The following is a 25,141-nucleotide window of genomic DNA, read 5'->3' on the forward strand; positions in this document are numbered from 1 at the left end:
AGGTCAAAAAGTTCCAATGAGTTGGAGGTCCAGGGTCGGCCGTGGTTCTATGGCGCGGTGCGGCTCTTCCGTCTGCCGTACTCGGCTACGGCTCGCGCCGCGCATGCCAAATGCACTCCATGCCACCAAACAAACAATCCTTCGTGCTAAAACGGGCTCGTTTCTCAGAAAAGGTGAGACTTTTGAGTCGCTATCTCGGTATAAGAGTGGAAAATCTATCGCTCGTATAGAACCAATGCAAACGCCACCTTTTTGTCCGCCTCAAAGTTACAAATCCAATCACTTCCTGGTAATTATGCCGGGGAAGTCTTCTGGTATCGCCAGTCTGTCTATCAGCCGAAGCGGCCTTGTTTCGATTCGCCTCGAAAACATGTTCACATCACGTATTTCCACCTCCCATACGTCACCAAGTCGGACTTCTTCTTCAATGCCATTCAAGGCCGGCAAGTCCATTTGGAGTTCGAGCGAATAGTCGGGCCACACAATTGAAACATAGCTGGACTTCGGGTGCCCCATGTTGTACACCATGCCTCGGACGACGCGAGGGACATCCCACTCGCCGTGCAGGCCTCGCTGGAACGTATGAGCCACCCACAGAGAGTTGGCCAGGCGCTTTGTCTTTGTGATAAGACGCTCACGGGGGCTCATGCGCGTAAGAACGCTCGCGACGTAGGCCTCGTCAAACGCAAATTTCCTCTTTTCCTCGGACGGAGCAGTGAGATCTGTCCCGTTGGCTTCGTGTCGCAGCGCAGCCTCGATTTGCCAGTGCACCATCATATCACCGTAGCGGCGGAGTGGCGATGTGGCCTTGGTGTATCCAGATAGACCCAGAATTTTGTGGGGAATCATGGAAGTTTCGACAACCGAGTATCCCGCCGATTTCATAAATGTGCTAGCCCACACCATGTTTGCGTTGGGTCTGGGGTCATCCCTCAAATCGCCAAACCTTTGCTCGAGCACATCACGGGTGAGATTGTTCGGGTTGACCCGCGTGCCTCGATAGATGATGGGGACATTTCGTGCTGAGCACCATTTGGCCGCGCTTTCTCCAGCGAGAAGCATCAATTCTTGGATGAGGAAGCCAGCGTCGGATCCGGGGTCATACATGGACTCGGAAGGGGTGACGGTCATTTTGATGAGAGGATCGCCCTCGAAGAAGCGGGCACGATCTCGAGAAGGGAGAATCCAAGGCAGCCCAGGTCTGTCATGGGAATTGAAGACAGAGCATTCCGGGGGTGTCTGATTGTACGAGACACCTCCAGCTTTTTGGCGGTTTTGCAGCAGACTGACGGCAATCTCGTGAAGCTTTTTGAGCTCACTTACATGCCGGGCGCTCAGATCATTGATTGACATCATCTTTCTTGTGGCAATTGGCGGCACTTTGCCGCCAACAACGACGTCGAAGATTTGGGTCGACTTTGCATCCGGGCTGAGGAGCGAAGAAAGCGTCTCAGGAGTCATTGGGACGACGTTGCGAATGAAGCCGTTTTGAATCTTGATGTCCTTGACAACAGCGTCTTTTCCGACCCTTGAGCTGATAGTAAGACAGGGTCTCTTGGAATCAAGACTGAAGCTGCCCTGCACGGCCCATTTTGGAAGCATCGCAAACGTTTTTTCAGGAAAGTAAATGGACTCGGTCATGTGAGCGGCCATTTTTGCCATGACCGAGTCGCTCTGCAAGAATGAGGTCGGGTTGGCCACATGGATATGGACCCAGTGGTCATCACTTCCTGGGATACTCTCCACAGACACGCCGTCGTCGATTTCCTCTGCAGTTGGCGAGTCTACGCAAAAGACTGTCATGTCTCCCCAATCTCTGCGCAAATCGGACATGGCGTCCTCTCCAATCCTGTTCTTGGCGTGCGGCTTTGCCAGCCACTGGTACATCGCGTCTAATGGCTTCGAGTACTGAGCCGTGGGTACCAAAAGGTGTGGGTCGTATTTGGACCGATTTTCGAAAGGCGGAACGACTCCAATTTCCACGAGGAAAGAGAAAGCAGTCATGTAGTCGATGGTCTTGCCTTTGTACATTCCCGTAGCCCCAACAAGCACCGGAGGCAAGGAATGCATTTGCGGGGATCCGGTCAGTGTATCCGACAACGCGTAGGATTCCAAATAGCGGATAAGGACGCCATCTTGTTTGGTAAAGTGTTCGCCTTCGACATGCTTAAAGGCCTTCGTCGTCTCAGTGATTTGGTGCTTGATCTTGCTCGGTCCAGGTGTGCCACCAAAAGTCTCCAGGTGGGGATCGCGGGATTTGCGACTCTCGGAAATAAGTCTGCTGGACTTTTCGATGAACTTCTGGACGAAGACGGCTCCCGGAAGCTTTTGCGCTAGTTCTTTTTCATTGAAATTGCCAGTGCTCTTCTCCGATTGATACTCCTGCCACTCACGGATCCATTGGCGAGCGGAAAAGACCGAGTCTCTGAACTGTTGTGAAACGATTTGATACATTCCAGTTAGACGATGGCTCCTGGAGTCAGTGAGAAAGGACATTTGGTGGTGGTTGATGCCTTTGCGGACCGCGTAGAGGTGTTCGGGGTTTACATGCTTTCTCTTGAGCAAGGTCTGGGTGATTTTTGTAAGCGACCCGAACCTCAAATCAGTGGGATGAGAGAGCAACGCATGCGCATTTTCCAATCTGGCTGCATTGGATCGGTAAATATCATGTGCCCTCGCGGAAAATCGTCTAAGTTTCTCGAGAATGGGAGAAGACTCCTCCTTGGGAATATTGACCGGGACGTTGAACTGAAAGTCAATCTCCTTTATGTCGAGCACTTTGTCGGGCAGATATTTGAGTAGAGGTTCGATTTTGGACTTTTTGACAAAGTTTGGGACGGAGAATTGGATGTTGACTTGATTTACGTCGGCCCATTTGGCGTCTTCAGTGAAAACCTGCACCAGAGAGGCTTGGTTGATATGTACACGCATGACAATGCCCAAAATGGGATCACGCTCTCCGATTCTGATGTATTGGTCAGTAAACTTGCAGCCAAAAGTCCAACCAAGGGATACTCACAAGATTTCCACCAAGTCGCCCGGAGTAAAGTGTAATGTTCCAAAAACATGCTCAATGCCCTCCGAGAGGGCAGCCATGTCTTGAGACTCTTCTTGCTCTTCAGGGTTCTCGTTGTTGACCTCATCTTCTACTGGAAGTCCTGATTTGACGAGATTGCCCGGACCTGTCGGTGCGCCTGGATATGCTTCGAGGCCCAGCTCGTCCAAAATGTCTCTGTTTGGAATACCATGTTCTTTCTGCCATTTTATAAGGAATTCTCGAGTGGAACCGAAGTCAGGGTTTGCTTCAGAGCCACTATAATTGACTCCGGCCGCTTGCTGGTGGACCGCAGTCGAGGTGTGGAAGCTACGCGCACCGGAAGCATTTGTGAAGACGGGGCGCGCGTCGGAGCCGAGCTGGTGTTGAGCCGCGCGGTTTCTGTGGGCATTGATCAAGCCCGAGAGCTGAGTCTTTTGGCCGGCATGGTAGTCATTAATTGACGTCTGCAGTTGACTTGGTGTTTTGCGTTTCGGTGGCGGTCGGTTCGCGGAGGTGGATGTCGACTTGGACGAAGATGTGCTGGAAAGGCGAGCGTTGCGGCCGATCGCGCAGGACCAGCAGAGGGAAGACAACTGATGATGGCGCGGGAGGGGAGAATTTCGAGCAGCCTTGATCGCGACCGAGGGCATGGCGATAGGTAGGTGGTTGTGCTGCCGCAGCGCAAGGTGTTGACAAAAAATGGTCGACGGACTTGCGCCGCGGCGGCTGGAGACGGACGCGCCACAGCGGAGGCCCGAGCTCCAAGCGACAATCCGATGAGAAGAAAACCGCAACTCCATCTTCCTCCACTCCTCCACCCTTCACCTCACCATCCCATCCATGAGCGCTACAAGGTACGTACAATCCACATCCTCATTTCACACGTCTCCCTTCTTGCATGATGAGATTCAACCAAAATAGCATGTATTATCCGAGGCTACGCCTTTGTGGACCTTTCTTCACTTTCTGACGCTTGTCCTACCCTCGCCCTTTTTCGCACATCGCTTGCAAACACTGCCGCTGACCAGTGCTTCTCTAGTAATCATGTCGACGTTCAAGCTGCTCTACTTTGCTGCTGCCTCGACGTACACCGGCCGTGACCACGACCTTCTGCCTGCTCCCATCAAGGCCTCAGAGCTTTTTGGCCTGTTGGAACAGCGCTATCCCGGCATTACGGACAAAGTGTTGACCACCTGCGCCGTGACGGTGAATTACAACTATATTGACGTGGAGGACTCGGATGCTGCTCTGATCCTCGGTCAAGGTGACGAAGTGGCTCTCATTCCGCCTGTCAGTTCTGGATGAGAAGATGTTTCTCTTCATGTCCCTTTTTTCCTTGAGCGCGATTCGAATTTTTTCCCAGAGTTTTGAGCGTGATTCCCCACTTATACAACAAGTAGTCGAATGGTACAAATTGAGCAACATTGCGCGTGACAGCCGTGGCCCTTTTGGATGCGACACCCCGTGAGCAACGCCTCGGCCAGTTGGATCGAATAGGACTGCAGACCGGTCGGTATCTCTACAGACCAACGGCGCAGCAGAGGTCGAGCCGCACACGACAGCAGTGGGAGAGGCAAAGCGTGCCGACATCCGGCACAAGCGCCAACTAGGAAATCCCTAGCCGCTGACGTGCTGTCGCCTATCCCCGCCCGTGCGTCGGCTATTAACTATCTTTCTGTATACAACCAACAGCTTTCCTCCCGCGTGTTCCTCTCCCAACCCTCATCTTTCCAGCCATGACCGAGCGCAGACTGCCCTGGCGGCAGTTTACCATTCTCTGTGAGGCCAAACACTGCCCTCGACGCACACACCCGGCTAACTGCCTTGACAGCACTATGTCGCTTCGCGGAACCAATTGCGCTCACCTCCGTCTTTCCCTATATCCCGGAGATGATTGAGAGCTTCGGTGTACCCAAGGACGAAATCGCAAAATGGGCGGGCACGGCATCGGCCATTTTCAGTCTCGGACAGTGCCTAACGAGCGTCTTCTGGGGGCGCGCGTCGGACAAGTACGGGCGCAAGCTGATTATACTGCTGGGGCTCTTCAACACCATGGTCATGAGTCTTTTGTGGGGATTTTCGACGTCGCTGCCCATGGCAATGACTGTGCGTGCTCTACAGGGTGCTGGCAATGGCAATGTTGGTCAGTGTTTGCCTAGTTGGTCCGCGGAGGCCGGATATTTGCTTTTGTTTTCCCTTGTCCATCGCACTGACTAGAAATCTCAGGGATCTTGAGGACAATGGTAGCGGAGCTGTGTCCGTGGCGCGAGCTGCAGCCGCGCGCTTTTAGTATAATGCCTCTGGTTTTCAACATTGGCTCGGTGTTTGGACCTGCTATCGGCGGCGCCTTGTCCAACCCAATGCGTGTCGATGTCTCAAAACCACGTGGGAATTCCTTTTTCGAAAAGTTTCCGTACGCCCTGCCAAACATTGTCTCGGCTGCCCTGTTTCTCATTGGCATAATTACTGGAACTCTTTTCCTCAAGGTTCGCCCTACCAGTCCTCCCATTGGATACGTCTCACACTTTGCTAGGAAACCTTGGCCAGCAAGAAAGACCAAAAGGACTACGGCCTCATCCTGGGCCACAAGCTCACCGTCGCCTCAGAAAACCTCGTGCGCCGTGCGAAGAACGTGTGGAGGAACGCAAGGGGCGAAGAGACGGAACCTCTGCTCCCCAAGCCAGCTCCTACTCCATCATCACCGGGCACGACGGTCCATGACTATGAAGAGACGCCTGCGCACAAAGAAGAGGCGAAGCCGGTCACGGTCCGCGAAGTGCTCACTGTTCAATCTCTTGTCAACCTTCTGATATACACATTGCTGGCGACGCATTCTTTGGGCTACGATCAGGTGAGCATCTCAGCGGCAACTGCTTCAAAGTAGCACGCTGACTTTGACCAGCTTCTTCCCGTTTTCATGCATCACCCGGCGCATTCAGACGGCAGCTCTTACGATCCCCTCAACCCCATCAAATTCTCCAACGGCTTCGGCATCAACTCGTCGCGCATTGGCTTCCTCTTCACGCTGTATGGCGGCCTCGGAATCATATACCAACTGTTCCTCTTCCCGCCCATCGCGCGGCGGTACGGCGTCTTGCGATGTTTCCAAGTCATTTCTCTCGCATACCCGCTGCTCTACGTTCTAACGCCCTTCACGGCGCTCCTGCCGACGGCCACGTCGCAGCAAGTCGTCATGTTCCTGTTCATGATGGTCAAGGGCTGCTGCACCACGTTTGCCTTTCCCTGCTGCACCATCCTGCTGACCAACTCGGCCTCTTCTCTGCGCGTCCTGGGCACGCTGAACGGCATCGCAACGTCCGTATCAGCCGTGGGCCGCGCCGCGGGTCCAGCCATCGGCGGCGCTCTCTTCACCGTCGGCGTCAAGCACGGCTACGCCATCTTGCCCTTCTGGGTCCTCGCCGCCATCTCGCTCATCGGCGCCGTGCCGGCCTTTTTCCTCGTCGAGGGTAAGGGTTTTGGGGCCGACTCATCCTCCTCCTCGCCCTCGTCCTCCGACATCGAAGACAACGACGACGAGGAAGCCGGCTACGAGGACGACGACGGCGGTCACGCCACCACCGCGGCCAGCACCCACGACGACCCCGAAGCCGCCGGCGCAAACGCGGACGCGGCCGCAGAAGACCAGTACGGCGCGCCCGGCGCTCTGCCGCTTTCACGCACGACCACCGTGTCCAGCGCCGCCGTCAGCGACAGCGAGCCCGAGCCCGACATTGGCTCGCCGCCGCTCTCGGCCTCGCTGCCGCGCCACCGGCCGCATGTCTCCCGGGACTCGACGGTCCGCGCCGGTGGCCGCAGCGTCCGCCGCCGGACCAGCGTGCCGATTGGCATGGGCACGGGGTTCCGCCGGCACAGCTCGAATCTGGGCATGAGTCGCGATGGCTACGGCACGGGGCAGAGCTTTGGTGGATAGGGCGGCGCTGTGTCGTTGTTGTTTTCTTTTGCGTTTGGAGATTTTCAAATTGGTTGACTGACGCTTTTTGGGCTGTTTGGTGTTGGGTTGGGATATATGGGATACTGGGATGGATACTGGGATGGCGTTGGGGTGTTGTAGAGGACTTGGCTGGTCGTTTCTTTTTGGGTCGTGAAAGCAAAAGAACACAAAGTAGCTTCTTGAGGTGACCAAAACCTCTTTGATAGATGATGTAGAAAAATAGAAATACGCTTCAATGTGCCTTGCTTTTGCCCTTGGCTTTTCTGTTAGTGCAAGTACTCGTGGGTGAGGTTTGCGTGTTAATGCTTGAAGCTCGGAGCTACGTCGCAATGTATTGTACACAATACAACTCGACTGACTATGGAGACACCTTGCTCGCTGAGTCTGACCTTGAGGAAATACATTGTGGAATGACATCTGGAGTTACTGCAAACCAGGGGCTTAGCAAAGCTTAGTGACAAGTGCTTTCAATCAGTGCCCCGTTTTCTAACATGGGGGAGGTACAATTCTGACATAGAGTGCTTGGTATACTAACACAGGGTGCCTGAACACGCAGCCTGCGCGCCCATCTGCGCCTTTGAGACGTCCAATGTTGCCTGATTCGGTAAGTCTATACATTGACGTCTTCGCTGGAACTTCTTAAATCCTGACCTTACTAAAATCACTACTCGCGGCGCCCTGGTGCGTCTTACCGATCACCTCATTGCTGCTCACTTTGTCGTCGCTTATACCTCTGCAACACTAAGCATCACCAGAAACTTTATAGTGAGTACCCCTAATGAGGTTGTCAAGATAAACAGATAGATAGATAATTAGGTAGGTAGACGTAAGAGTGGAATCAATACAATTGACCCAATCTCGTAATCGCCTTAACAACTTCAAACGTCGCAAAAATGCAACCGCGCACACGGTTGGGCACGCAAGCTGCTTTTTAAGGCACTATGTATCAGTACACCACGCACCCTATGTCAGAGTCGTAACTGCCCTATGTTGGAAAAGTGGCCGCCTTTTCATTTCAGATCAAGCTCATGGTGACTGGATGCAGTGATCCTGCTGTTGCGCTCAGCTCTACTAACAATAGACGCGGACATCCATTCACCCTCTGCTTGAGATGTTGCAGGCCTCTCGCAAGAGGCTGGTGGTGTGTTCCTTTTGATTGGACCTCGACGCACAGTCCCTGGAAGTGCTCTTCGCGCCACCCTCGTCTCGACTTTAACACTTCTACCTCCACAACTGCTCAGTGCTTCTTTACCTTGCTTGGGACTCCTCCTGCGAGCCAGACGGCCCTCTCATGCTCCAGTGCTCGAGCAGGAGCCGCTTCCATCATTTCCACCTCTTCACGCAGGCGACGCTCAACATCCACTTCCGCGTGGAGGCCCTCCTCTCGACTCCAACACTTCCAACCGACACTCCGCCAACACCGCGTGGCGCTCCTTTCGCCTCACTGACTCTTGCGCCTTGAGCAGAAGTCCGACCGGCCCGCCGCTCTGCTTTGTTCTGCTTTCAAACCAACCTCAACACCTTGCTCGCTCCACAGGCACAAACAAGCCGTGACTAGCCCTCGACACTCTCCGCGACACTGCTTCACCAATCGCGCAACACCATCTCCCGCCTCCTGGACATTGCTCCTGGACCAAAGGAAACGCCCGACCGAACGCCCGCCCTCTGCTCTCCTCTGCTCCCGCCGTGCCGAACCTCACCTCCGGACACACAACACCACTACATCACCTCACGCACATCAGCACACCGCGCGCTCCCGTGCCTCAACAACGAGTACGTCTCCTCCGTCTCCTCCTTCTCCTTCCTTCCCTCCCTACCCTCCATGATGCAAAGAAAATACAGTTACTTCACACCGAGCAGCGGTCCGCCTCGGGCCTGGCACAGTGCGAAGCCGCAAAAGCCCGCTGCGCGTCCTGCGGACGTGGTTCTTGCGGCTGAGCGCTGTGCTGGACTGGGCTCTTGGTCGGACGGCTTTGACGACATTTGGTCCTGATGTTGGGGTTTGCTTTTCGTTGGCGTGGTGTTTGAGCGGTGGTTTGGTGGTGGTGCTAATGGCGCTTTGTAGGCTGCGATTGTACGGTGTTTCTGTTGCTGGTGGAGTCTTTCAGCGTCTGAGGCTTGTTGATCGACGCCAAAGCTTCGCACTTCACAATCCCTTTTGATGCTGGCAGGATTTGGACTGGTTACTCAATCATGGACTGGACAGAAAAGAAACCTCTGTAAGTACATTCGGGCAAGCCATGCAGGTTTCCAATACCGCTGCTAATAATTCTTAGGCCCAAGATCTACAAGGAAATGAAAAAGTATTGGTGGTACGGACTCGAGCACCACGACCACGCGGCACTGTCAAAACCGATCCGAGGAGACATCAAATTGGTTTCCGTTCCCAAGAGCAACTCCCCCTCGGCAATCCTCAACGGCCTTGCAGACAATCCAGATATCACTGAGAGAGTCTTTGCCTATCTCAACGGAAGATGGGATCTTGTCAGTCTCCACCTTGCCGTCCAACCTCTCAGACAATCTGGCCAGTTAGGTCGACTGCTTCCCGGGTTTCGTGAGATCCCGTTCCTCAACAGTTGTCGTGGACCGCAAAGCTGAGGCTACTGCCACCGAGTCGGAAGTACGCGAATGGCACAGACAAGCCAACCCGGGAAGCTATCGAGTTCATCCGCAACAGCAAATCGCCAAGCTCGGTGCTCGTTGATTTCACCCTTAATGAGAACTCGACATACGCCGACCTGACCCGCTTTCTCGAATACGAGCGGGCGCATGAACGAAGGGAACGGCAGGGGCGTCTGGACCGGCACCTCGATGCGAGCTTGAGAATCGCCCGGCTGGCCGATGATTACGTGGAGCAGATGCGCGTTCTGGAGCAAATCAGAAAGCGACACGAGATTGACGACGCTGAGCAGAGAAAGAGGCTCATGGCTGAAGAGTGCGCCATTAGCGATGCCGTTGGAGAGGGGATTGATGCTATCAGGGAAGGAAGGGACCCTTCAGCATGCGCGATATGCTTTGATGGACGACGCGCCATTGACACCAGGTCGTTTATTGCGCCAATCTGCGTCAATTGCCTCCCAGGCGATCCCATGTTTTGATTGTGGGGATCATGAACACTTGGCCAAGGGGTGGGAGAAAGGCACCAAAAAGGAAAAACGAATGAGTTTTTGGATGCGCGGAGATTTTCGTCTTTCCTAACGACGACTGCCAAGTCAGAAACAGCTGTATTGGCTTTCCTGCTTTCTTGAACAGGTCAGGAGAATGAACAGGCTATACGTTTGGAAAGAACTCTGGATGCCCGAAGGACTGGCTGTTGGTACCAAAGTCAATATGATAGCAATGCAGGTTGCCTTTGCACATTCCACAGTGAAGATGCTCAAGATCTGATGGAAACAATGAAAGATATCGACATGTCGTTGAAGAGGGCAAAGGGATCAGGTGAGGACGCGGAGTCGTGTTAGCGCTCGGACCAGGCGCGCCGACCCTCCGCGGTCCCGTCGCGACTGGACGACACCGGCAGTCTAACAACATCTCCAACTTCTGCACACGCTGTCCAAACATTATCCCTCTCTACCTGGCTCTTCTGGTGCCTGCGAACCTAATGGATGCTCTCCCTGCTATCCCGCCGTCCGCCCCTCTTGTCCGCCGCAATGGCCGCCACGCGTGAGGTTGTCGTCCTGTCGTCCTCGCCGCCGCGCTTTATTCCAGACTCGGACATCATTGTCACTCCGCCTTCCCTTCGAGAACGGATTCCGACGTCGCCACCGTCTTCCGACCTACCCTCCCTCCCACAACTCCTCAAGAACAAACCGAACGGCCTGAAGAGCGGCTCGCGCGCTGCTGAGATTCCGAATGGCGCCACTCTGGGCTTTGGCAGCGTCGCCTCGCTGCTCAAAGACAAACGGATTGCACTGGGCGAAGAAGGGGACAATGAGCTTCCAGAGGCTCCACCTGAGAAGAAGCCGCGTGCCAAGGCTGTCCGCAAACCTCGCGCCCCTGCCTCCGCTCGCGATGAGACCACACAGAAGAAAGCTACGCCCAAGGATGACGAAAACACTTGTGGGGACAATGATGGGAAGGCTCCCAAGCCCAGGAAACCAAGAGCCAAGAAGGTGAAAGAGCCGGAAGCACCAAGCCAGGAAAAGGGCGGCGCGGTGGACAATGGCAGCGCGTTGGTTCATGGCAAGGAGTATCGGGAGGCCACCGCAATGGCTGCCCTTGGGAAGCGGCGGGCAAAGGGTAAAGCTCAAGTCACTGAACCTGTGTCTGCTCATTTCTCCACACTGTCGACGAGCGACTTGACCCCGACCGTCGAAAAGGCCGTTTCTACTGTTGAAATATCCCACGAGCCAGAACCGGAGAAGCCCAAAAAGCCCCGAGGAAGGCCCAAAAATGAGGAAGGGAACAAGGCATCAGAAGAGGACTCGCTCCCGACAACGGAGACTGTGGTGACGGCAACTGGAACAACAGACGAGCAGGAGTTGGTCAAGCTCAAGAAGCGAACGGGAAGGTCCAAAAAGAACAACGGCGACGAGGAGCTAGAGACCCCATTGGAGAAGGCCCCAAGACCCAGGAAGAAGAGGACGGCGTCGAATGAAAAGAAACAAGTGAAGAAGGCGCCGAAAGCGCGAGCTGCAACCAGCGCTGTCTCTGCGCACTTTTCACGTGACAATTCATTAGATGCTAGCGGAGAGCAATTGCCCAAGAGTCCCAAAACGAAACCCTCAAATGCTCCACTTGACCTTGATCATGCCACGGAGAGGCGGAGGAGTTGGACTCCCATCCGAGACTCCAACCCAACCATGCCAGAGTCCACATCCAAGACGCCAATCGAGATTACAGACAGCCCAGCGAATTCAAATGCGTCTTCTGGGCAGCGAGCCAACTTCGCTTCTATTCTTGGCGGCTTCGGATACCACCAAAGCGCGCAGGAGCGTGCTACTTCAGAGACTCGGGGCGAAACCGGCGAGGCCTTTACCAAGAGAAGAAAGATTGAGGTTAGTGATGAAAGGACCCCTCATTTCGCCGATCTAACAAATGTGTCAGATGATTCCCAACCCGTTGCCCGCAGCGGCGCAAACAAACAAAAAGCCTGAATCGGATCCTGAGAAGCCCGAGAAGGAGAAAGCGGCGGGCAAAAAGAAGCCACGGACCATCACTGAGCTTGCCACGGCCGCTTACCGCGCTCCTCTCCCACAAGCTGTCGAGCCTGAGCCCGAGTCTCGAGTGTCGACATTCTTCGCCCCTCAAGCCCCAGATACTTCGTCAGAAAAACCGAAAGAGCCGGAAGCAGCTCCGCCTGAGAAGCCAAAACGCGCCCCTCGCCAAAAGAAACCCACAAAGGCTTCCATTGAGAAGGAAAAGAGGGCTACGGAAAAAGCAAAGAAACAAGCCAAGTTGGCCGCAAACAAACTCTTGTCTCCAGGCGCGGCATTGCTCAAGTACAACAATCAAGAGGTCTTGTTTGGGACTTCGTCGCAGCTTGTGCGGGATGAGTCGCCGACTTTCATTCGCCACATTCAACAGGCCCTGAAAGAGTCTGAGTTGCAAGGAAACAGCTCGGAGTCACTTCGCTTGGATCAAATGGCTGATGGTGCGGAATTGACACTCCTGGGCAAAAGGAAAGGGCTATGGACTGAGGCGGCGCGTAATCTCACGGACGAGGGCCTTGAAGTCTATGACCCTGGAGCAGACGATGAAATTTGGACCGCCGGAGAGGAACAGCAATTCTCGGAGGACACAGCAAACGGTGAGGCCCACCCACGTGCGCAGCCTCAGGATCCATCTTCTGATTTTGTGGATATTGACGTGTACGATGATCTGACAAGGCGGCGCGCTGAGACAGCCGACACTGGGATGAATATGGAGCCCGAGCGATCTCCTCCACGCCTGCCTGTTCGACCAAACATCATGAAAGCGCGGCCGTCGTCATCTTCCGCAACAAATGTCACCTTTCACCCTGCCCCAAGTAGCATGACCACACCATACATCAATGCCAGTCCCAATAGACTCAAAAGTATCCGCGCAAAATCGACCTTGGCCACGAATAGATCTTACCCTTCTGGACCCACGGCCAGTGAATCCGTGACGACTCTCGGAACGCAAAAATCTGTATCTCTACCCGCGACGAAAAGAGGCTTGAAAGCACCACCGGCGTTACCTCAAGGACTCATCAGCGCACCCGAAGCCTCGCTGCAGGAACCTCAAGGCGCTTCTGGAAGTCGTCAAAAGCGAATCGCGAAATCCCCGCAGAAACTCCCACAAGGCTGTATCACCCCATCTCCCAAAAGGGTTGGACGCAAAAGGGCAAAACAAGATGAAGGCTGGGTCCATATTGACGAAATCGAAGACTCTGGAGAGGAAGTCACCCCGTCTCCGCCTCGACGCCGCAAGATTCCTTCAGAATCCCCCAAACTGCCGTTGAGCCAACCTGCGAGAGACGAGGATGCACCATCAGTGTCCGCGCCAACGCGAGTTGCGCCATCCAAGCGCATCACAAATGTGCCTTCTGACGAGCAAATGGCAGAGGTATTTCCAATTATCACAAATGCAATCAAAGCCGAGCTGCCTTCAGTCCAACCCGGAAGTTTGACTTGGCATGAAAAGATTTTGCTCTACGATCCTGTCGACGTAGTAGACTTGTCAGAGTGGCTGAACGAGAAAGGCGTCAGAGTGCATATGGAGGTGGCTGTGAAGGAGAAGCCAAAGCCAAAGAAGAGAGGCAAGAAAGCCAAGGCAGATGAATCTCACGAGGTGGAAGGCGGTGACGAGAGCACTGCCATGCGGGAGAAGGTCGAAGTGAAAGAAGTCCCCTTGCAGCCTTGGGTTGTGCAGAGGTGGTGCGAAGAGAACAGCGTCTGCTGCATTTGGAAAGACAACGACAAGAAGAAGAAAGGTTGGAAAGCAAGATCGGGTTGATTGGCATCAAGGATCTTCTTGGTTTCACTCTCGAATACTTTCGCAGCAAAAGTCAATGAGACATGTTTCCTGGATTTGCGAATAGTGTGGCTGCACATTGCTAAGCACTCGACTCGGCAGTACATTCGCAAGTCACCACCGCGACAAGAAGTGGGTTCTGCATCATGCACGCTGACAGCCTGCAGTGGCTGAGAAGATCCAGGAACAGTGGCAGAATCCATGTCGAAGACGCGGCCGCTGCCAAACTGACCAGCCTTGCACAGCTTCCAGTTTCGCAGCCTCGTCGCCTACTGTTGCCTACGGCTCATGCATACTCTTAGGGAAATGTTGATCTGTTGTTCGAGCAAGTAATGTGAGCCTTTCCAATTCAGCCCCATGCCTTGACAACTCTCTACGGAATACTAATAGACAGCGTTCGGCGTTCTGATCACAGTTTTTGCCAGTCTGTTTTCCTTCGCATTGAAGGCTGCGGAGAGCTCGAAAGCGCGGTCGTCCGTAAAATCCGAGGACGATTCTCGCCAAGGTCTCTTCAATCCTGGTCGTGTCTCACGCACCCGACAACTGCCTTGAAACCTGGTGCAGGCAGTCATTCTCGGACTCGACCTTTTACTACGGCGAAATAGATCGCGGCGGTTGGCGGCTCGTTGATCGGTAGCGATTGAACACGCTCGATCAAAGTTCGGTCGAAGTAGAATCATGACAGAATCAATCCGAAGAGTCGCAGAGGTTTATGGTATCAACTCGCCATTACAGCTGGCCCCCAATCACGAGGCAGAAAGATCGACAACTCTCAGCCTCGTCCGGCGCCTCAACGGCCCCTCGTATGCAATATGGTCTACGATTCGTTCGCATTACCGTCATCGCCACCTCCATGTACTCCAGCCACATCGCGTATCAAGCATGCAAAGAGGCCGCGTCTAGCACACCATAAAGCAGGGTGAAGAACAGGCAGCATGTTCCCTTTCTCTCGCTCTCCTCTCTTTTCCTATTGCTTCTTTTCTTGTGAAGAGAGTGCTGCAGAATGTGGAGAGCCATTGATTTGTTGAGCTTACCGTGACAACTATGCTCGAACTGTTGCTTGCGATGGTAATTGGCCCCTTCGTGGAACTATAGCGTGTGCGACCGTGAGCTAATGCTGCTCTCATAGGATGTACACGCAGATCGAATCTCCATTTCTGATGGGCGTTCCCAACAGATAAACCCGGCAAAGGAGCTACATGTGGCGAATCTTCCTTATCCGAATTCAGAATGGGCCATCTCGAAGGGCCGGGACAACAGATTGTCTCTTGTCAGTCGCTCCTCAGTCTTCAGCGACCAATCTTCTCCGCTCCACGTAGAGCGCATCCGGTCTCCGCCTCCCTCCTACGACCGCGTACCTGGTCTGGGTAATCGCGCTTCAATCGCCGAGAGCTCGCCTCCAAACTATCCCCACTCGGAACACTCAGCCAGCGAGCCGAATTCCCCAACAGACATCTCTCCCAAGACGTGGAAGGACGTCCGGTTTGTCTCCAAGCAATTCCTCCTCGAGAACCTTCCAGACTGGATCTCCAACTCCAACAACAGGGACAAGATCGAGCCGAAGGATCGGTCGACGCGCTTCAAAGCCGCGGTCAAGAGGAGCAAGAACGGGCTCCTTTTCCGTTTGGTCAGACCGACCTCTGGCGCGCACGAAATCGCGGAGATTCGCCTGGAGTCTGCGAAGGTGCGTCCGCGGCCTATCGTCAGTACGCAGACCGAACATGCAAAGCCAGTGGAAGAGCCTGCTCTCTCGTCGCCGGAGCTTGACGGGAAGCCGATTCCTGTCAACCAGATACCTGGACTGCACGAGGCACCGCAGGAGAATGCCGTCTTTGAACTTCCTGTGTCAATGACAGCCTTGGGTGTTACTACTGTGGTAGACAAAACTTCTGCCCCTGCCCCTGAAACGCCGCGGCCAGAGCGTCTCGCGACGGTACCTTTAGAGATGCCAAGAGAGGTGCTCGACAGACGCCCTTCAGGAGATAGTCTGCTGGAAACCGTCACGTTCGGCAACGACGAAGCGGTTGCGTGGTCGGCGCCAAACATAGGGGCTCCGGAGACAGACGCCTCGCCGCCGTCCAGCATCGTGCCAACACCGACTCGGGGTCTCTCCGTGCGAGGCCCAGTGCGGCACTTTGTTAAGGAAAGAGCCCCGGAGAAGAGGAATCGTGCCTTGGATTTGAGTTCTCCGCCTCCACCTCCATCGTTGGATGTAGAGAAGATCAATGAGAGGTTGATCAATGCACGCGCTGAAGGCCGACCAGAAAGTCCAGACGAGGATCAAGGATATCAAACAAGCATCCCGCCGGCTGTCCAAAGTCCAGTTGCTGTGTCTCCGTCCAATCAACTTACTAGAGTGATTGGCGAGCGAGCGGTCGTGGAGCATTTGGGAACTTACTCTAACATGGCCGTCGATAGAGGGCACAATGGTGGACGGGATATAGATGATCCAGTGTCCCGCAACGTTCCCGTTTTTGACGACAAAATATCACCATCGCGGGAACAGCTCAACGGAGACTTCCAACCCTTGGATGATCCAAGACGCCCGCAGAGCGATGGTTCACCGCCAGGGCTAATCCACAATACAAAAGCGAGTGACAGAGTCGGCGAGAAAGTTCTGAATGAGTCGTCGGAACGCAACCCGCAAAATGGGCGAAGAGATTACAACTTACAAGGAGTGCCAAAGCTGACCCTAACGACTGAATGGAGCAATGGCGGAAGTTCTGGAGCGCGCAATCTGTCAGAAAGCAGCAACTTTGAAGAAACAGCGCTCGCTGCCCACGACGACCGCGAGAGAGACTATGTGTCGCTCTCGAGTCGCCCATTGGAAAGAAATGAGAACAGCGCTTTCATCGAAGACTCAGCAGCAGCTGAGCAAACACCAGAAGCTTCCATGGCCAATAGTTGGCTTCCCTCGAGCTTCGAAATACGGCAGCGGCCAAAGCAGATTCACCCACTTCAAGCTCTATTCTCACACGCGGCTCGAGCAGCTTTCTCGCAGTCGTTGCGAGTTCTTACGGGGATATACTCGCAATATGGGCCTGAGAGCCCTGTTCCGGATGGCCATGTTCTGGTGCGGTGGACATGTGTAAGAGAGTCCCTCCCTTTCGTTTCCATTTTCTGATTATCAATTCGCAGTCTTGTGGCGCACATCTCCACGACGATTTTATCGAAAATCGAGAGGGCGCCGCGCGAGAGTTGGAAGCCTACCTGAACAGAGTACCGAACTCGCGGCCCTCCACCAGCTCGTCGCCAAGCAGCGCCACTTCTCCAAATGGAAGCCAGATATTCAGCAGGGCAGCATCATTCGGCAATCTCACCCCCGACTCTGCTCATTCCGCGCCCAGTCCGTACGGCGGCTTTCCACCTTGGAAGTCGAGTCCCACCGCGCTTCGAAGCAATAACCCCTTCACAGTCGGCGTGCCTCAGCTTCCAACAACGCGATGGCTGTTGGCCTGCGCTGAAGAAGGGCAGATGGTCACCAAACTCACGCACGTCGATGTCACAGAGACACTGGTGCGGTCCGACAGAGACTTTGCCATGGAGTTGCGGCGCATGTACTCCTACGTCAACCGGAGATGGTGGAGGCTGTTCCGGCTTAGGGGGTTGACGAGCATCGAGTTTGTTCGGGTATATCTCCCATTTCCCCCAAACACCGATCACAATCTGACCTTTGTCGCAGTTCGAGGTCCACCGCAATCGATTCGTCGACATTCGCAAGTGCCCCGACATGCCGCCCACGAACCGCGGTTACGACTTCGAACCCCACGACCTGACTCCACCAGTCGGCTCCCAGTATCTCATGCATCTCTTCCTCCACCCCGAGGACTACGACAGCGAGTTCATCGCCTACGCCCGCATGCCCAAGAAGCGCAACACACAGCTCGATGTCGGCGTGGGCTGGGGAATCCATCTCGTGGAAGGATTCCTTGCTGACCGCGTCTGGATGCTGATTACAACCCTCTTTGGATTTGCGAGCTGTGTCTTTGCCTTTGTTTGGTCCTTTGTCAAAGAAGACGTTCAAGGAGCGTTTGGAGTCGCTGCTTGGATGTTGGCTCTTGCTACGATGCTGGTTAGCTGGGCGCTTGCTGCCTTTGGGTAGGAGCTGTGCTGGGTTTTCAAAGAAACTGGTGAAGCTTTCGGCTAAAACTTCGTCCAAGTAGGGAGAGATGTTAACCAATGGCGTAGCGCATTTCATTCGTACACACGTGTATAGAAGCGGGACTCATCACAAACTTCATCTCAGCGCCAATCATCCCCATCAGAGTTGACGTGGATATTGACGTAGCTGCCGATCACCTCTTAATGAATGTCGACTTGCAGACTATTGAATGCATCCAACAAGTCTCTCTTAGCCATTTTTCCTCGGCAATTGCAACGGGTTCAACTGCCTGTGAGCTAGCCAGCTTCGACGTTTTGACCAAGAATCAACTTACTTTTTTTACTTGTAAATCAGGCCATCTGATTGCTCAGGATTAGGTTGGTGGATCCCAGTCTCAGCGAGTGGGGTGAAGAGGAGAGACGGCTGTCCCCGCTCGGGACCCCACAAAATGCTCTGCAAGCACGATCAAACGCCGTAGACGGACGCGTTGAATCCTTCGGAAGCAAGCGGGCGCAGAGCAACACGGCAGGTTCAGCAACTAGTTATTTAATTTGAATGCTTAAAGATGGGACTCGCCTCCTCGACAACGCGATGACTTCCGCAGCAAAAACCATCTCCTTCAGTAACCTACCAAAATGGCACCACTGAAAACACACATCCACCAAGCCAGCGAGCGCGGCCTCTCCAGCGTCACAACGCTCATCGTCGGCGCCTCCCACTGCGCCCTGATCGACCCTCCCTTCCTGATCCCCGACGCCCACTCGGTCGTGTCCTGGATCCGCGCAAAAACATCGAACCCGCTCGTCGCCATCTTCGTCACGCACCACCATCCCGACCACTACTTTAGCGCCAATCCCATCCTCGACGCCTTCCCCGCCGCTAAGCTGTATGCCGCGCCGTACGTCTGCGCCGCCATTGACCGCGAGTATGACGAAAAGATCCAGTACTGGCCATCCAAGCTGGGAGCTGATCTGGTCCCGACGCGCCCGCGTAAGCCCGAGCCGTATCCCTTTAGCTTCTTCAGCTTGGATGGTGGTCTAGTGGTTTTGCTGGGACCCGTGCAAGGCGATAGTATCGACAACACGTTGTTTTGGCTGCCGGCCGAACGGACTGTTATCGTCGGAGATGTCATTTATGCGCGGAGCACGCACGTGTGGTAAGCAAGGGTACTTGCTGGCCGGAAGCGCGTTGTATTGACCAGTCGACAGGGCAGAAGAAATCGAGACGCCAGCAATTTGGGCCGGCTGGATGAGCACGCTCGACACGATCGAAGCACTCAACCCCGAAACGATTGTCCCTGGCCATCTCGAAGAAGGGTGGAAGATGGACGCCAAAGCCGACCTGGCGCACACAAGGAAGTATCTCGAACTGTTCCGAGAGAAGATTGCCAATGCTCCCAAGAAGATGACTGTCGACGAGGTGTACAAGACATTCCAGGAGGCGTTTCCGCAGGCCGAGAAGAATCTGGATTTCTTCCTCGGTCACCTTTCTAATCAGTTCGGCGAAGGTGGCGAGGTGTGGGAGGCGAATAGGCATCATTTGGTGGGATTGAAGAAGCGAGAAGAGCTGCAGGGCTACATCATGCCGCTACCAGAGGCATAAGTCTCATGATGCGCACAGAAGAGCAAATCGAAGATGCCTTATGGGCGTTTCCATTTCGCCGAGCGTTCCCCAACCTTGTCAGTAATCACGCTGCCACTCCGAGGTTTCACGCGGCATCGCAACTTCGCCGAGTCCAGTCATGAAGGCATTCGAGGCCCTCATTGCCGCAAAACCAGTCAGCAAAATGTATTCCGATCTTCCGCTGACCAGCACGAATAGCCTATCGCCGAAGATTTGATTAGCAGCCGTAAGATGGGATGCGAAGAGCTCAGAGACATTTGATCATACGACCAGGAACTCTTTGGTGCTTCATTGATGGACAGCTCCAGAATCGTGTCGGCTGAGACCATGGGCACCTACTGTCTCGAATCGTCTTGCTCCCTGTTGTAGCGCATGGCAAAAAGTGCACGCTGCTGACCATGATCGCTGCGCCAAAGAAAAGAGAGGGCCCTGTCCTCCCGTCCATGACAGTACGGAGAGTGGAAGATGGCAACTTGCATGTGCTGTACGGCGAACGGGGTTGAAGGGCGAGAGTGTCGAAAAGACCTACGTCTGTCAACCGAGTTTGATGAGGTGCGCAGCTCAAAAAGCTCAATCAGTGAAGACTGGCGACGCTCAGTGCACGTCTTTACCTGGAAATTCGGACTGCAGCAAGCTGTTGAGTGCCGTAGTAAAGTCGCCGTCTCCAGACTCGATCGCGATGAAGGTACAAAGCTGCATGTCATCAAGCAGCGACCCTAGCATTTGCTTAGCTGTGCGTTTCCTCATCTACTCGGTGTTCCACGACGGCGTTCTCGGTCTGCAAAATGCCATCGATTGGCTTTTCAATTGTTGGACAGAAAAACACCGGTCGATAATGTTGCAGGCGATTCGCTCTTCCCATGAAAACTCTCCGTCGTCTTGCAGCAAGTGCACCGAGCACGGTGCGATTTTCTTGAGATGAAGTACACGTGTAACGGATTGCTTCCTTCTGGACGCGTCGTGGGTGATCATTCTGAGCATCAGCTATCGCGAGAGATGGTTGGACGCCCTCAAGAGCAACAGCATCGCAGAAAAGATCCTCATTTGGAGCGACAGGCGGGTTTCCGTAGTATTAAGAAGCTCTCAAGGCGTCCAGTATGATCGGTTGCCATTCACGCAGACAGCTAGCAACATGGCGGGAACTTCGCTCTATCTTTTGTCAGTACTGGTAGTTTTGGCCTACCTCGTCACCAAGATTGTTTACCGTCTAGTCTTCCATCCACTGGCCTCCGTCCCGGGAAGTAAGCTTGCTGCCGCAAGCCTACTGTATGAGTTCTTTTGGGACGCTGTCATGGGAGGGCAATACGTCTTCCGCGTCGCCGAGATGCATGAGAAATATGGTAGTCTTCCTGGCGTCCATATTCTGCTCTTTGATCTCGCTGACTTTAACCAAGGTCCCGTCGTGCGAATCAGTCCTCGCGAGGTCCATATCAGCGATCCCGCCTTTGTAGACATTCTCTACACGTCGCGCGAGGAGAAAGACGAGCGCTTCTACAACTTCGACGGCGACAATGCCACTGTTTGTACGCAAGCCCGGGGCTTCTCAGAAATGTAGCTGACTCCGGTCAAGTCGCGACGGGACCGCCCACTGAGCATCGCCGCCGGCGTGGTGCCCTCGCCAGACTGTTCACCGCTGCCAATGTAGCCAAGGTTGAGCCAGCCATGCACCACCATCTAAAGAAGCTCTTTGCGCGCATGGATGAAGCCCGGCAGACGGGAGAGCCGATCAATGCCAGCGACGCCTTTCGCTGCTTGACCATGGACATCATCTCTGAAATGACGGAGCCGCAATGCCGCAACGTGCTCGATTCGCCGGATTTTGCGCGCTCATTCCATCGTACGATTCGGGTTGCTTCTGCTTCCATGACGTGGCAGCGATATGTTCCGGTGCATCTGGTCTTGGAATATACGCCGCGCTGTCTGTTGAGAGCGATTGATCCAAACTTTATCGGATTGTTGGAGAAGAGAAAGGTGCGGACGACTCCGAGACAAGGCCCATCAAGCTGATTGTTGCAGGAGTTGCAAGGCCACGCAAAGAGAATCCTGGCATCTGGTGGAGCAGTCGAGCCTGGAGAATCTCCTACGGCTCTTCATGCAGTGAGTAGAGAAAATAGACGAATGCTTGCCACTGACGAATCGCCTAGCTTGGAGCTTCCACACGTCTTCCGCCAGAAGACAAGACCGTGTGGAGGACAGCCATGGAAGCCGAGATCGTAAGCTTTTCCTTTCTTGACAATGGATATACGCTGAGCCTCGGTCAAAGTTGCTCAATGCTGGAACGGAAACCACAGGAATCACCCTGGCCATGATGGTGTACCACTTGCATAGGCATCCTCGTATTCTTCGACGTTTGAAGTCAGAACTGCTGGAATGCTCCGCGGACCCTCTGAGCGAACTCGTAGACTTTCAGACGCTGAACCGACTTCCGTATTTGCAAGCAGTCATTCAAGAGACGTTGCGCATCACGTGTCCAGTGTCCGGACGCCTCCCCCGCATCAACAGCTCGCATCCATTGGTGTACGCGACAAACATACCGAATGCACAAACCTACGTCTTTCCCCCCGGAACCGTTGTCTCCATGTCGATTATGGACCTACACCACGACGAGTCAACTTTTCCTGATCCGAAAGAGTTTATTCCAGAGAGATGGCTGGATGAGCCCGACAATCCTGCGAGTGAAGAGCAGCGGAGACTTATGCGTAAACGCTTGTTGCCATTCGGCAAAGGCAGCAGAAGCTGCATTGGACTAGAACTGGCCAAGGTGGAAGTTGTGCTTTCGGCCGGTAACCTGCTCCGTCGCTTCGACCTGGAGCTCTTTGAGACGACCGACCGGGACATGGAGATGGCGCACGACTGGATTGCTCCGTTTGGACACGCTGATAGCGAGGGGCTGCGAGTCAAGATCAAGTGACATGGTGGAGGACTTTGGAAGTGGGGTACTGGCGGGGAATTTCTAGGCGGTGCAAAGCCAAGGCAGCGGATATGCCACCGGGGAGATTTGGTCAAGAGCAGAAAAATCTTGGGGTGAAAAGAATGTCGGTATCTCATATCCCGATCAGTACAACTTGACGCCACTTTGGCCGCGCTTGTTGAAAAAAGAATGATTACTTTCCGTGGTCGACTGGAAAAAACGGCAAGCCGCCGGTTCTATCCTTGCCCAAGCGGATCGGAGGTCTGCTAGTGCCGTTCCCCGCGTTTTTGCTCGCGCCGTCCTTGCCATCCTTGTCCATCATCAACGGGCGGCCGAGGCGTAGTACAAGCACAGACTGACCGAGGTATATGATGGCAAGACTCCGCTGTTCATATCATGCTGGTGCGAGCTGGTTTTATCGTTGCGTTTTTGCACATCGTTTCGCGCGGTGAATCTAATCTTTGAACATGTCGCGTAAAGCCACCTCTTCCCTGGGCTCTACCCGTGCCGTCACTGACGTTTCTTGCATGCAGTCTCTTCCGCTGCCGCGGCCGCGGGTGTCGTTGCCGCCGGAGCTTACCTAAATGCCAAATTCCACATTGCCCATGACTTGGTCGTCAACTTTGGATTTCATCGAATGTTCAGAAGCCTCTGGTTCATCGAGGACCGGGTGAAACAGAAGCGCCTCCTGAACTACCATCTCTTGGAGGAGCAGGCCGCCGTAAGACCTGACAAAATCTTCTTCATTAACGAGGCTGGCGGTCCAAACGAGAGGTCATGGACGTATCGAGAATGTCTCCGAGATGTACGAAAAATCGCAAACTGGTTGATGAAGGACCTGGGGGTTGAGGTGGGCGAAATTGTCGCCTTGGACGGGCAAAACAGTCCAGAGTGGATATTACTGTGGCTAGCGCTCGACGCGATTGGCGCTGTCAAAAGCTATATCAACTGCCACATTACGGGCAATAGTCTTGCACACTGTATCAGGGTGAGTTCATTCAACTTGTATCTTACCTTGACTGCTGACACTTTGAAGCTCTGCGAGAGTCGCTATGTCATTGCGGACATGGAAACCAAGCCGTTAATAGAAGCGAGCCAGGACGGCTTTCCAAACGTTCAGGCGGTGTTCGTCGAGCCCGGTTTTGCGGACAGGCTCAGTGATGAAAGTCCTATTCCTGCGGAGCGCACAGAATCAATCGAGGGGAACAAAGTCAGCGGTCTGGTCTACACATCGGGGACGACTGGAATGCCAAAAGCAACCCAGGTCAATTACGCGCGCGACATTTTGACTGGATTCGCCATAGCTCAGCACTTGGGGCTGACGTCAGAATCGCGCATGTACACTTGCATGCCTTTGTACCATGGCGCGGCACAAATGTTTTGCATCCGTCCCTGCTTGGTCGTCGGCGGCTCCTTTGTACTCAGTCCCAAGTTTTCGCATGCCCGGTTCTGGCCTGAAATTGTCGCCTCTCGCGCGAACATTGTTTTGTACGTCGGCGAGCTCTGCAGATATTTGATGAACGCGCCACCAAGCGACCTGGACCGGAAGCATTGTGTCAAGACATTTTGGGGAATTGGTATGCGGCCAGACATTTGGGAGCCATTCCGTGAGCGATTCGGCATTGAGGATATCCTGGAAACGTACGCGGCAAGCGATGGTGTCGGTAGGAGTTCGTTCAATCGCAATCGCGGGCCGTTCTCGCGACATACTGTTGGCTGGCGGGGGCTGCTTTGGAAACTTTTGAATGGGAGATCGGAGGCCATTGTCAAGATTGATGTCGACCAAGATAACAAGCTAGTCCGCGACAAGAATGGCTGGGTGGTCAAATGCGCGACGAACGAGCCAGGCGAGGCCATTTACAAGCTGGACACGACACTGGCCGACAATGGATATGCGGGAAACTTTACCACCAAGGACTCTGGATACTTTCGAAATCGCCCGGCTTGGACCAAGCGAATGGTTTCTGATGTCTTCAAAAAGGGCGACGTGTGAGTATTTCCCTCTAGGATCCAGACGGGCGATTGACAAGGCGCAGGTGGTTCCGCTCTGGCGACATGTTTCGAATGGATGCCGATGGACGTCTCTTCTTTGTAGACCGACTTGGAGATACTTTCCGATGGAAGTCGGAAAACGTGTCGACCAATGAAGTCAGTGATGTGCTGGGTCAGTTCCCACAGATTGCAGAAGCCAACGTGTATGGCGTGGAAGCTCCGCATGCAGACGGCCGCTGCGGATGTGCTGCCGTAACGCTGGCCAATGGAGTGACTGAGGAGACGCTCGACTTGACAGGACTGGCTCAACACGCCCTGACCAGACTTCCTCGTTATGCGGTGCCGATTTTCTTGCGGATAACCAAGGTCTTGGACTATACCGGATCTATGAAGATGCAAAAGGTACGCCTGCGGCAAGAGGGCATGAACCTGGACAAGGTTGAAGCGTCTGGCGACAGCCTCTACTGGCTTCCGCCGAAAGGGACCAAGTACGAGCGCTTCGAGCGGGAAGATTTCCAGAAGGTCAGCGGAGGCCAGATACAGCTGTAGCGAGACGAAGAATTAAGCATTTCTTGGCCAATTCGATGC

General features: G+C 54.2%; 9 protein-coding genes across 9 annotated transcripts; 8 read left to right on the forward strand and 1 right to left on the reverse strand.

Annotated features, from left to right (window-relative positions):
* Window positions 1-14: 14 nt before the first annotated feature.
* On the reverse strand, window positions 15-3,717 carry BKA78DRAFT_312988 (uncharacterized protein). Its single transcript, XM_066888341.1, has 2 exons — window positions 3,020-3,717; window positions 15-2,965 (listed from the first exon to the last, which is right to left on the reverse strand). The coding sequence occupies exons 1-2, from the start codon at window positions 3,685-3,687 to the stop codon at window positions 280-282; spliced, it is 3,354 nt and encodes a 1,117-aa protein (XP_066746007.1). The 5' UTR covers window positions 3,688-3,717; the 3' UTR covers window positions 15-279.
* Window positions 3,718-3,853: 136 nt separating this feature from the next.
* On the forward strand, window positions 3,854-4,723 carry BKA78DRAFT_312989 (molybdopterin synthase small subunit CnxG). Its single transcript, XM_066888342.1, has 2 exons — window positions 3,854-3,891; window positions 4,077-4,723. The coding sequence occupies exon 2, from the start codon at window positions 4,082-4,084 to the stop codon at window positions 4,340-4,342; it is 261 nt and encodes an 86-aa protein (XP_066746008.1). The 5' UTR covers window positions 3,854-3,891; window positions 4,077-4,081; the 3' UTR covers window positions 4,343-4,723.
* BKA78DRAFT_312992 (major facilitator superfamily domain-containing protein) lies at window positions 4,724-7,230 on the forward strand. Its single transcript, XM_066888343.1, has 5 exons — window positions 4,724-4,816; window positions 4,869-5,180; window positions 5,264-5,523; window positions 5,571-5,888; window positions 5,940-7,230. Exons 1-5 carry the CDS (start codon window positions 4,774-4,776, stop codon window positions 6,966-6,968), a joined length of 1,962 nt encoding a protein of 653 aa, XP_066746009.1. The 5' UTR covers window positions 4,724-4,773; the 3' UTR covers window positions 6,969-7,230.
* Window positions 7,231-9,182: 1,952 nt separating this feature from the next.
* Window positions 9,183-10,087, forward strand: BKA78DRAFT_295144 (uncharacterized protein; the record flags this gene model as incomplete). Its single annotated transcript, XM_066886446.1, has 3 exons — window positions 9,183-9,208; window positions 9,266-9,473; window positions 9,566-10,087. The coding sequence occupies 3 exons, from the start codon at window positions 9,183-9,185 to the stop codon at window positions 10,085-10,087; spliced, it is 756 nt and encodes a 251-aa protein (XP_066746010.1).
* A 446-nt stretch (window positions 10,088-10,533) lies between these two features.
* On the forward strand, window positions 10,534-13,031 carry BKA78DRAFT_127427 (uncharacterized protein). Its single transcript, XM_066882538.1, has 3 exons — window positions 10,534-11,986; window positions 12,036-12,738; window positions 12,818-13,031. The coding sequence occupies exons 1-3, from the start codon at window positions 10,595-10,597 to the stop codon at window positions 12,847-12,849; spliced, it is 2,127 nt and encodes a 708-aa protein (XP_066746011.1). The 5' UTR covers window positions 10,534-10,594; the 3' UTR covers window positions 12,850-13,031.
* A 3,787-nt stretch (window positions 13,032-16,818) lies between these two features.
* On the forward strand, window positions 16,819-18,027 carry BKA78DRAFT_249306 (uncharacterized protein; the record flags this gene model as incomplete). Its single annotated transcript, XM_066884462.1, has 3 exons — window positions 16,819-17,013; window positions 17,064-17,555; window positions 17,608-18,027. The coding sequence occupies 3 exons, from the start codon at window positions 16,819-16,821 to the stop codon at window positions 18,025-18,027; spliced, it is 1,107 nt and encodes a 368-aa protein (XP_066746012.1).
* Window positions 18,028-18,662: 635 nt separating this feature from the next.
* BKA78DRAFT_295147 (putative metallo-beta-lactamase domain protein) lies at window positions 18,663-19,629 on the forward strand (the record flags this gene model as incomplete). Its single annotated transcript, XM_066886447.1, has 2 exons — window positions 18,663-19,183; window positions 19,236-19,629. 2 exons carry the CDS (start codon window positions 18,663-18,665, stop codon window positions 19,627-19,629), a joined length of 915 nt encoding a protein of 304 aa, XP_066746013.1.
* Window positions 19,630-20,677: 1,048 nt separating this feature from the next.
* BKA78DRAFT_127561 (putative cytochrome P450) lies at window positions 20,678-22,633 on the forward strand. The gene is made up of 6 exons (XM_066882539.1): window positions 20,678-20,990; window positions 21,045-21,173; window positions 21,221-21,621; window positions 21,667-21,747; window positions 21,795-21,863; window positions 21,914-22,633. Exons 1-6 carry the CDS (start codon window positions 20,783-20,785, stop codon window positions 22,559-22,561), a joined length of 1,536 nt encoding a protein of 511 aa, XP_066746014.1. The 5' UTR covers window positions 20,678-20,782; the 3' UTR covers window positions 22,562-22,633.
* A 395-nt stretch (window positions 22,634-23,028) lies between these two features.
* Window positions 23,029-25,102, forward strand: BKA78DRAFT_352401 (long-chain fatty acid transporter-like protein; the record flags this gene model as incomplete). Its single annotated transcript, XM_066891344.1, has 4 exons — window positions 23,029-23,035; window positions 23,095-23,549; window positions 23,598-24,550; window positions 24,598-25,102. 4 exons carry the CDS (start codon window positions 23,029-23,031, stop codon window positions 25,100-25,102), a joined length of 1,920 nt encoding a protein of 639 aa, XP_066746015.1.
* Between the last annotated feature and the right edge of the window lie 39 nt (window positions 25,103-25,141).

This window comes from Phyllosticta capitalensis, assembly GCF_038381095.1.
Source record: "Phyllosticta capitalensis strain CBS 128856 chromosome Unknown BKA78scaffold_4, whole genome shotgun sequence".
Taxonomy (NCBI): Eukaryota; Fungi; Ascomycota; class Dothideomycetes; order Botryosphaeriales; family Phyllostictaceae; genus Phyllosticta; species Phyllosticta capitalensis.